At 36.9% G+C, this 12,254-nt stretch overlaps 1 protein-coding gene across 1 annotated transcript in view; it reads right to left on the reverse strand.

Annotated features, from left to right (window-relative positions):
• Positions 1-12,254, reverse strand: part of LOC145256430 (uncharacterized) — a 101,239-nt gene that overhangs the window by 71,505 nt on the left and 17,480 nt on the right. The window contains exon 2 of the mRNA XM_080115324.1: positions 8,830-12,144. Coding sequence (XP_079971450.1) covers positions 8,830-12,124 — 3,295 coding nt within the window. The 5' untranslated portion in view covers positions 12,125-12,144. The remainder of the gene's footprint in view (positions 1-8,829; positions 12,145-12,254) is intronic.

Genomic DNA, 12,254 nt, shown 5'->3' on the forward strand with positions numbered 1-12,254 from the left:
GTTCTGTGACAAGTACGTACATCATAAAGATTGTTCTGTATATTTTTTAATACGTGTAATTCTAAATATACAACAAATTTTATGACGTTTCTGAATTTTTGAGGCGAGGATTTGGTTATTTGTTTTATTATTCATCAGACTACTGTTCTTATCTTGAGTGTGATTTTCACAACGTTTCAGTCGATATAACCTCTGACCTTCTCCAGGTGCATTTTGTCGAACTTGGAAAGGTTTCTGCTGAACTTGGGAATTTGGACAGAATCCGTACTAGAATTGTCTGCAAGGACCCATGGCACAGTGGTTAGAGTACTGGGAAAAATCAATTGTAAAAGTGATATTCTCCTGAGGGTTGAAGGTTCAATCCTCAGTGTGGGCGACCGAAAAAATACATTTGCGAATTACTTAGGACCTCTATCCAGTCATGGCTGACAGAACAAGAGCATGCTACCCTCGTGAAGTAAATAAAGGGTTCCGCTCAAAATTCCGTCCAAATTCCCGAGTTCAACAAGATACACCTAAAGAAGGTCAGAGGTTATATCGACTGAAACGTGAAAATCATTCAAGATGAGAACAGTAGTCCGATGAATAATAATATACACCAAATTTTATGTTGATACTTGAAGGTATAAACATTTTGATTTCTTCAGATGTTTTTTTTAAACAGCCTTTGTTAAAAAATAATATTCTAAATATACATCAAATTTTATGTTGATACTTGAAGGTATAAACATTCTGATGTCTTCAGATGTTTTTTTTTAAACAGCCTTTGTTAAAACAAAAGAGTATATTCTATTAAACTTTTATTGTTTAAATAATTTTACTTTGTTCATTTTATCAAAAAAAGTTGAAAAGATATTTTTCACTCAGTGGTGAGCCTTGGAAGATTGTCACTGAAAGAAATCCAATCGCTAAAAGATAAACGTTTCATTATTTCTAGTCGCCACTTTGAAAAATCACTCGCAAATGCAACTATTTCACTTGCAATGTAGAGCCCTGTAAAGGCAAGTTATTGTTAAATTAAAATTTTATAAAGTTGTTCCTATCCAATATTAGTCAATAAAAAAAAATCAAATCTTTGTAGATTTTAATCCTCATTGAAAGTTAGCGACACCGATGAAACCATTTCAAGTAAGAGTTAATCTTTCAATATGTTGTTATAATATGAAAGTTTATAGTTACAAGTCAAACTAAAATTAAGACTTCTTAGACTTGTAATTGTAATTGTGTAATTACTGAAATGCACTTAATTTCATCAAAATATGGCATAATCAAATTCTACCTTAGACGAAATACAAAATCGGTATTAATCAAATTCAAAATAAAATGATGCTTTTTTTTTTTAAGGAACAAGTAACTCTTCAGCTAAAATAAAATTTTCTAAAATCTAAATAATCAAACGCACATAATGCAAACTTCCTAATTGAAAAATACTGATTCAGTACAAAAATTACATTGTTATAATTTAAAAATCTAAAAGGTAATTTAATATATTAATTTATTTTATAAATGATAACAATTTAAAAAAAATATCATTGAATTAAAAATAAAGGACCAATGATAATGTTTATGAATCAAAAATACAATATTAATTTACAATTGTCTCTAATACATGACAAAAAATTATATATATTACAGAAGATCAAAACTTAAGTACTACACTATAAATATATATTCCACTCATATTTTTTAATTTTCTTAATAATTGAGCATTAGGGTTCTGTCTCACTAACCTTACTTAAATGTATATAAGTAAACTTGATTTTTCTCCCTGAAACTGCAATCATAATAGAAACACATTCACTATATAGAAGTACAATATGGTCACACCTTATAACAATAATCAATGCAGATTTTCGGAAATTATTAGTCATTTTTAAGTCCAAGTAACTTTTACTCACACACACAAGTCTACAGCCACCATTTTAGACCAAGAGTTCTTTATAGGATAAATTTTCCATCTCAGACCATCATTGTTTAATTCTGTAATATTGTATTTCACCCATTATAAATTCTCCCTTGATCAGACTCTTCCTTTTTTTTTTTTTTTACATGGAGGTCAAACTTATCAAGGCCCGGAAGCCACTCGAGGATAAGGGTTATTGTGTATACAGTAATCAATAAGATAGTGTTACGTACTGGGTGTTATTTTAGAAGGTACCAAATATGTGAGTATGTTTCATTGTTCTTATTTAAATGACGACTTATATATTTGTTGTTGTTCATGTTAGTAAGAGTCTTAGTGTGTTATCGAGACAGTCTTAGAAGTGTTCATGTTGTTGAGTGTTGTGAGATGCTTGATATTATATATATTCATTGTGAGTGTTCATGTTGTTGAGTGTTGTGAGATGCTAGATATTATATATATTCATTGTGAGTGTTCATATTGTTGAGAGATGGAGACATTGGTGAGATATAAAGACAGGGTACATATAAAAAGAGAAACAGTTCTGTTTATATATAATAGACAGTGTACATGTTACAACAAGAGAGCCTAGCCTGTAATTCAATGAGAGGAGATTTATATCTTGATAGATAGTGCGTTTGACATTTACGTTGACAGTTGTACATTTTCATAAACACAAAGTTCATATTAATACAATTTCACTTTACCTTTGTTTTGGTAGAATGGCACAACACAAGATGGCAGTTATAAAAACACATGATGATACGTTTATTTCTTCTTTGACCGATCGGACATGATTCTGCATTTCAGGGATTCAAAGTTGTTACATGGTTATCTCTAAAACCTCTCGCTTCCTAGAGAGTGCCTTGACTCTAACGGAGAATCGGTCTGATCTCCTCTGCTTCTCTGATCTGATTCTCTCTAACTAACTTTGAACTATTTCCTATATTGAGAAATCACACGTATGTCTGGTCAACGTGACCACAACTCACGTGTTTCAAACATGCGCGATTTGCACGTTTTTGAAACCATTTTTGACGACCAGGAAATTTCCCATTCAATTTGTTGTTTTACAAAGGAATTTAATCTACTTGTCTAATTCTGTAACCGATATTTTATTATGTATTCTTTCTAAGAATTGGGAATAGTTTTTCCATCCAAATTGTATTTATTAAATATTTTAACAGAATCAACAATTTAACTGGACATTCCATTTATAATAACATTCTGTGTTTATTTTAACTTATGATTGGAATTTTCAATTCCAAGTCTAGTTTTGCAAGTTCGAATCCTTGACTATCTTATTTCATATTTACATTTAACTAATTCCCTATTTTTTATTGCTTACATGAAATGGGGACAGCCCTTATCATGTAACAATAGTATCATAGTAATCATTAGTATTGGATATTTGATAGGGTGTCTTAAGAGAGCGGTTTGTCAGGAATTTGTTTATGTTGGACTTGAAAACATCCAAGTCGTAGTCAGGTGGGAAACAGGCAAACGGAAAAGAGTTCCAAGTCGTGCACTTCTAAGAAAGAAGCTCTGCTCATGGAATCTGTTTGGATTTAGGCACAGATAAAGAGTGGGGAAAATTAATGACAGTAGTTTCAGCTAGACGGGTGTTTTTCGTGAAAGATTGGCAAGGGGCGACTAGAGATTGAGCTTAGACGAGCACTTGCCATGGAAATAATGATAAAACAAAGACAGGCTTGCGATGTCTCTTCTCTGGGAGAGAGGTTGCAGGGAAGAGAAAAAGGTATCCCCACTAAGCCACAAAGTCTATTTTGTACTTTGTCAAGGCAGGATAGTCTGCTTTTAGCAGCTCCTGCCCAGATGTGGCAGCAGCACTCCATCCTTGGATGTACTTGACTTTTATACAGATAGAGTATTGCATTCGTAGTGAGATATTTTCTGGAGCGGTAGAAGGATCCCACCATTTTCATAGCGACCTTGACAACAGACTTGATGTACGTGTTCCATTTCAGATCAGGAGTAAAGGTCAATCCCAGAAACTTGTCAAAACTTGGAGCCTCCCCAAGACGAGAGCCATCCATTTCAATTGATGCCAGATGAGGATTAGAGCGTTGATAATGTAAAGATAGAAGCTTGGTTTTGGGTGCATTAAAAGTAACCAGCCACCTCTTTCCCCACTGTACCACACGCTCAAGATCAGAGGAGAGAGAATTAGAGAGAACTTTGTCATTGATGTGTTGCCATAGATGGTCGTGTCATCAGCATAGATGTCAACGAATGATTTAAGTATATGTTTTGAGAGATCATTGATGTAGATCAGGAAGAGAGTTGGGCCCAGGATGGACCCTTGAGGGACTCCAGTATTAATACTCTGGGCCTCTGATTTCTGCCCATCAACCACTACTCTTATGAGCCTATCAGAGAGAAATGATTTAATAATTGAGAAAACATTTCTAGTGATACCGTAGCTGGAAATCTTGTGAAGTAGGCCCTTATGCCAAACCTTATCGAAGGCCTTCGATATGTCAAGAGCAATTGCCCTGGAAAGGAAGCCTTTGTTGAGAGATTCACTAATACTATGTGATATAACCGTTAGCACATCTGCTGTAGATCTTGCAGAACGGAAACCATATTGCATGTCACTAAAAAAGTTATTTCTGCTGAGGTGGTTGACTACTTTATTTAATATGGATTCCAACAACTTACTCATGACACACAGGAGACTTATTGGTCTGTACTGAGAGGGAGATAACTTATCACCTGAATTCTTAAATACAGGGCATACTGATGAGGTTTTCCAGGGTGTTGGATAGCACTTCTCCTTAAGGCAACACTTAAACAGTTTCATAAGCATATAGCTCTCTTGCATTTTTTTATTACTCTTTTACAGTGGTTGCTGGCGTTCCTGAAAACAGCTTTAGTCTCAGTGCATCTATTACGTTGGTAGCTATGGAAAAAGTGATTTCTGTGTGCGATGGCAGCAGCATATTCTGGGGGGAACCATGGCTGGCTGTTAGGTTTTTGTTGGAATTTTTTAGATGGTATGAATCGGTCTATGCTTACAATTAACCATTCGGTCAGGTCTGATACTGTAGAAGACACATCCTTTTTAAACATGGAATGCAGAGGTAAATCAGATATGAATGTACAGAAGCTATCCCAGTCAGCCATGGAGTATCGATATACAGTACGGTGGAGGGGTACGTCTGGGGACTTATTACATTTCATTTTTATTTTAACTGATACAACGGAGTAGTCAGAGGATCCTAGAGGAGATAGAACGGAACATGAACATAGCTCAGGGGAAGTTGAGAGAAAAAGGTCTAGAAGGCTTGCATACTGACCAGTAGTATCGGGCACACGGGTGGGCTCGCAAACAATCTGAGTGAGGTCATAGGTAATGGTAAAATCATGACAGAACCTCCCCTCATCATCTGTCTTATTTGAGTGGGTCAGCCATTCCACGTTATGGACATTGAAGTCTCCACAGATGTGAATGTTAGCCAAGGAATGTGCAGACAGGATTTTGTCTATTTTCTCAGATATACTCTTAAAGATAGTAACTCCGCTGTTGTGGGGGCGATAGAGGGCAAATATAAATGCAGTGGTGTAAGCAAGTGCAACCCGGAAGCACATATAAGGTAAATTAGGGTCTTCTCTGGAGATATCCCTGCCACATGGGAAGTCATCTTTAATGTAGGCACATATTCCATGCCCATGACGATCTTGGAGGTCAGATTTAGATGTTAAGTTAGAGTATCCATCAATTATGAATTCATCTAGGGAAGTGATCGGCCCTATTCCTCAAATTTATTTAAAATTTTAGTTTTTATAAATATATTTATAATTATGTAAAAATTTATTTGAATTTGAAAAGAAATGGGGAATAGGAGAACAAAAACATGAATCTTGTTGACATACACTCAGAACTGTTCAAAATTGCAACATTTGAAAGAGTGATCAGACATTTTTTCTTTGTGTATTTTTACTGCAAGGAAACTTAGATTTCTAATCCTCCATTCCAGAACTGGTTTGTATGACATTGATTGGTAAACATGTTCTAGGCCAATTGTTAGGTCAGAGAGTTCACAGTTCAGAGATGACCTGTATCGGTCACCCAACTCCTTTCAGAGCGGATCTCTTCCTCAGACAAATCCTTAGCAGCACTTCTCACTAATCCCCTGTGGAACCAAGAAAGGTTACTGGACCAAAGACACGTTTTTCAGCATGACTAAGCACTCTCTGAAGAAATGCAATTTGTTCCTCAGCCTATGAGATCGTGAAAGGTTCTCTTGATCAGGAGATCCTACACAGATTCCTCTGTTAAAGTCTGACTTGGAAAAGCTAGTATCACTAAGCTCCCTCACACATATGTTGAATACAGATTCATCATCTTAGAAAAGCAATAAAAGATGCCACTGAATCTTTAAGCGAATTTCAGGTAAAGGAAGTACGAGCAATCAGTCATGAATGAGACTAAAGATGTTAACAGCGCACATCCTTTAAAGAGCGATTTCTTCAAAGCCAAGTTACTTTCAAGTTACTAACCAGGCTCCATGTTGCTTAACTTTGGTGATCTGAGGAGAACTGACGTGTCAACACAATCATGAATAGAGCCTTAGTAAAACCAATAGTTGTCAGAAGCAGTACAATATGTGAGACAGAACTAAAAATAATTTGTAGAGCAAATTATAAAGTCCTAATCCTAACGATTTGTTATAGCCAACCTGCTTCAATGAAACCAAGATCTCGCACTCCATGACCCTACCTTCGCAATCAGCTGGAGAGAGTCAGCTAAATAGTTGTAAAACTCGTGGACCAAGATTAGACATTGTGTGAAATGTTCCTTGAAATGCTCCCAAAATTCAAAATATACCCATCTGTGTGCTTTACTTTTCCAATGCCCCTCTCAGAGACACACCTGAAAACGTCCTTATGTTCATCTATGTCAAAGTTCATCATTTGACTTTCATTACTCTAACTACTTGGACTCATATTGCTTGCTAGCCTTATGTGGTAGGTCCTGCTTAGCTAGTTCTATACCTACAGTATTCTTCCAGCCACCACCTGGGTTGATTTCTCTTCTAAGCATGTCTTTACTTTGCCTTTATCTAGTGTGAGATGTTGACCCTACTTGAAGAAGAGCTTCTGATCTAAGCTACTCCCAGTTACTACGCTTGCTGGATAAATAATTGGATAAATAAGTGGAATGTTTAGGTCACCTTTACTAATATACAATTACAAATAAGTATCTGTGTAGATAGGGACATCCATACCTCCTGCGCTTGATAATCAGCATGAAACCTCTCAACAACCTTGCATCTAGCCAGAGGATTGGCCAAGCTGTTCTCACACCTCTCCAATCTTCTAGTTCTACCAACCTCGTCTATCTTGCCATAAAAGATGGCCTTCCAATATACTACATTTTGATCTTAACTCAAACGTCAAAGGATCTTGGCACATATGTGTGCACTGAAATTCAATAAGGTTTGTTTAAATAAAATGTCAGTAAATCTTTAGTTATTTTTTCTTGTTGGCGGATTCTACACATTTATATACACACAAAATATACATGTATGTCTTATGTGATGGGATGATTTTTTTTTTACATAGGAGTCACCACTTATCAAGACCCAGAGGCCACTCGAGGATAAGGGTTAAAGCGTGTACAGTAGTCAATGGGACAATATCATAGTAATCATTAGTAGTGGAAATTTGGTAAATTGGATTATTTAAAGGGAACGGCTAATCAAGAACTTGTTTACATTAGACTTGAAGACGATTATATTGTAATCAGCTGGAAAGCAGGCAAATGGAAGAGAGTTCCACAGATGTGCAGTTGTAAGAAAGAAGCTTTGTTCATGGAATGTACGTTTATTATACTGATTCCAGTATTTTTTCTAATTCTGATACAGTTACCGATTCCAATTCTTCTAAAATCTGTAAATATTTAGCTGTAGAGTCTCTTTTTATTATTATTTTCCAGACTACTATAAAAACCGATGTAATATATGCATGTTACTGCAAACATAAAAATACATTTGGGAAATTATATAGATTTTTTTTTATTTTATTGCTAGTTTAAAAATCAATAAATATTTATCATTTTTTTCATCAATACTAGTCATGGAAGATTTAATTTTTAAACAAAAACACACTAAAAAATAAATTGAAAGAATTGTTTTTAGGATCATAAAATTGACACAATTTCTTTTTTGATTTTGATACACCAAAACATTCCAATTTTTCCGTCTTTTTGCAAGGAGGCATGAAAGTGATGCAAAACGATTATGTTTGGAGAATTAATTTTACCTGTTCTCTACCAATCTATTGAGGACATTGCAAAGGCTGCTACAAAAAAGGTGGACTCCCTCTACCATGCTAGAAAATTACTCACACCAGAGATCATTCTTTATCTTTACAAAGCCGCAATTCGCCCATGTATGGAGTATTTTTGACATATCTGGGTTGGTACATATACCACTGTTCTAACTCTTAGATAGCCCCACTACTCCCAAAGTCTCAAATCCGTCCAAAACTGTCAGCCAAGCTCCAACTTCTGTCCCATCGCCACATCCCTGTGCCACTTTTACAAGTACTTTGATGGAATGTGTTCTGATGAACTCATAGCACTTGTGCCCCCCCTGATATATATACTCTTGACTAACTTGACAAGCAGCAAAATCTTGCCCCTTCACCATCGGAAAGCCTTCTACTCTAATAATTTCTTACCTCAGCTTAGACTATAGAATCCCCTCCCTGTTTCCCTGATTGTACTAACCTGCTGAAGTTTAAATGTAATGTGAACAGACATCTAGCTGCTCAGATCCCCAGAGTCTCCTGCTAGATGCAATCCCAAATAGTAGCCCCTTGAATTGAAAAAGAGTAAAGAAAAATAAAGAAGATATACACAATTGGTATTATTAGAGTAGACGTTAAGATTAACTCACCAAAGGAGTTGTTGAACATATCCTCTATTTGTTTGTCCGTTACGTTCAGAACTTCATCTTTGATGTTACCCGAGAAAGATGAATCTGCAACGACAGCAGGTGAACGAGCCACCTGCTTAATCGGGACTCTTTCATCTTCCAAATTGTGGTCAACACTCACACCAATACCAAGTACTTCCACAACATTAAATTTTGATTTTGACTGCCTACTTGACCGGCGTGGTTCGCCAAGGGAAGAACTGACAGGACTCTGGGACCGTTTTCGCTTTTGACATTTGCCAGGACTTACTTCATCAGGCCCCAGGTCAGTGCTGGTGTCAGCACATTTAACAGCCTTTTTTGGGGGGCTGGATTTCTCGTTGACTTCCTTCTTGCCCTGTTCAGTTGCATTATCAGGTAAAGGAGAGCCAGTACTTGCTAACTCCATCTCAACTTTTATTTTGGAACTTTCCATTTCAATTAAATTATCTTTACTCTCGGGTATTTCAGCGATTTTTGCTTTCTTGAGTGCAGGACCAGCATCATCTTCATTCTTTTGGATTTCAGATGAAGCTGAATCGCCAATCGTGTTATTTGCTTTAGAGTCCAATATGTTCATATCAGATTTTGTACCATCCATTTCATTTTTGGTTTCACTTTTCTGACAATTTGTATCAAGGTCTGTTATTGTTGAAGTACAGGAGTTGTCATCCTTAGAAACAGAGTTTTGAACGAGGGGTTTCATCTTGAGGGAGCTGCTGGAACTATCTGCTTTCATCGGAGAGTTTGCATCGTCACCAAAATTCATCTTTTCTTTCAACAATTCTTTTCTATGGAGGGAATTTTCAACATTGTTCGCATAATTTGCATCCATACCAGAAAGCGAGGAGCTCAAAGAGTCTTGGTCATTTTTTATTAAACTGCTGGAAACATTGGAACGGTCCAAATTTGTTATTTGGGAATCTGACTCCAAAACAGAATTGCTACAATCTGCAAAAGATTTTGTTTCTCTGGAAGAACTGGCAGAGTTGGAGCTGCAGGAATCGTTATCATTAGTGGAAAGTTCGTAACCTGATGAGACATTATTAGTGTCAGACGTTATGTTAGTAGATTCCAAAACTGCACTGCAATTATTTGCCTCCGAAGAGAGACACACTTGTTTGAAAGAAATATTTGTACCAGATGTGACATAATTAGAATCAGTGCTTCCAGAAACAGACAGTTCTTTCCTACCAGAATTAACATAATTTTCATTCCATTCTGGACTAGATGTAACTTGACCAGGGATAGATAGAGCCGTTTTGTGTGCAGGTGTGTTTTTTTCCGAGATGAGATCGTTAGCAACAGATGTAACACAAGTTCCGGTAGATACATTTCCGCATCCAGATGTAACTTGTTCAACCTCAAGAGAAACATTAACTGGAAGAGAATTAGTTTCGTCAGACAGTCCAGATGTACTTATTCCTTTGTCAGAGTCTGCTTTGGTTTCATTAATTACATTGCTCTCAAATCCAAATATTACTTTATCTCCAGATGCAGACGTTACCTTGTCGCCTGATCCAGATGTGACTTTTTGTAAGTTCGTATTACTCACATCACTACTTGATGCAGATGTTTTTGTTTTATCTAGCTGATCCTTTGTAATATGAGAGTTTAAACTAACAGCATCTGTTGATGCATCTTTACTAGATCCTAAAAGACTACCAGAATCAAGTTGAACATGGGAGTCTGTAGATCCTGATACCATATTTCTATTATCTGCTGTTTCGTCGCAATTGGAAAATGCTGACTTGTCATTATTTAACAATTCTGAATTAGGTTTATTATCAAGAGTATTAAAAGAACTACTAGGAACTTGTACTGATGAAAGTTCTGAGCTACTAGGGCCAGATGGCGAGTCACTATGACTAAGAGGGTAATTATTTTCTGTTGAAGAAAGTTGAAGAGATTCAGGCATTGAACTAGAGCAGTTACTGGCAGCATCACCCTGACTGAGCATGGTACTGCTTGGTTGCGAGAAAATATTTGGTTTGGAATAATCTTGAGATCCAGTCGTAGAATGAAGAGTGTTATGGGTCGATACTGAACTTGTTGGTCCATTTTCCCCGGTGTTGAGATGTTGAGGTACTGCTGTTACATTGAGGCTCGAGCTATCAGAACTGTACAAGTTAGCTTTCTTAGATGTTGATACAGAAGCACTTGACGGACTTGCAGGCCCTATCATAGTGGCTTGATTTTCAAAGGAACTACTTACTCCAAACATTGCGTCAACCGAAGGAGAGGAAGTGCTAGCTTTGTGCTCACAAATAACAGAACTAGATGGAATCTGAAACTGGGGAGATGAGGATGACATCATCACGTTTGATTGCAGTGAAGACATCGGGATATACAATGGATCGGATGCTGGTAGGGGGATGTTGTTCGTAACAGCTGGAGCAGTAGTTTCAGCTGGCAAGACATTGCTGCCACTTGGCATTACTGGTGAATCTTTTTGTGCTAAAGAAGATGATGATTTTGTTAATTCGCTAGAGGAAGGCTGAAGAGTAGTAGTAGTAGTAGTAGTAACACTACCTTGCATAGAATTAGAGGGACGGTGGATAGTACCAGCTGCGGGAGAGAAGACTGAACTAGGTGTAGTACCAACCACGTACTGTGAACTACTTGGAGATTCTGTGATACTGTCGGACACATAAAAACTGGATGCAGAATGTACAATATGATTGGGTAGAGACATAGAACTTGGGGTCATAGATTTAGAGCCGACACCATCCTGCATAGAACTTACTGAGGGAAGTACTGTATGACTTGATTCCGAAGGTAAGTAGTTAGATGAAGGTGTCGAACTGTTGGATATCTGGACTTGTGAAGAATAATTCTGTACTGGGACAAGACCAACTCCGATGTTCATTGTGTGACTTGTGGTGGTGGTAGTGGTGGTGGCCAGTGAATTTTCTTTACAGGTAGCCATAATAGCCGGTGGATGAAACGGAGATGAACTACCACTACTGGTAGGAGTTGAGATAATCTCATGTTGCTGTTGGACAGGTGCTGCTGGCATGTTAGCAAGATTTGCATCGGTTGTACTGATGGGAGGATGGTACATAACATGGTCCACTGCATTTGCGAGGAGGTGCATATTACACTCCTTAGAAGACTCTTTTAAGGGAGCCGAGGAAGGGTTCACTGGGTTTAATGATGGCCTTTCAGCCAGATAAGGAGAAGCTTCCTGTTGAGTTTGTGCATTCATTTTGTGATGAATAACATTGGATAAACTGTTCGGAAGTTCAATCTGATTCTCAGGTAAGTTCTCTTCCATGGTAAGAATAAAGTGTTAATCTGGAAAACGAATGAAATATATATGAGATATAAAATAAAAAAATAAATAAAAGGAAAAATAGATAAACATAAACAGTTTAGAATGTTGAGGGAAAACTGATGAAATAAGT

The sequence above is a fragment of the Euprymna scolopes genome, chromosome 32 (genome assembly GCF_053919585.1).
Source record: "Euprymna scolopes isolate OS-2025 chromosome 32, ASM5391958v1, whole genome shotgun sequence".
NCBI lineage: Eukaryota > Metazoa > Mollusca > Cephalopoda > Sepiida > Sepiolidae > Euprymna > Euprymna scolopes.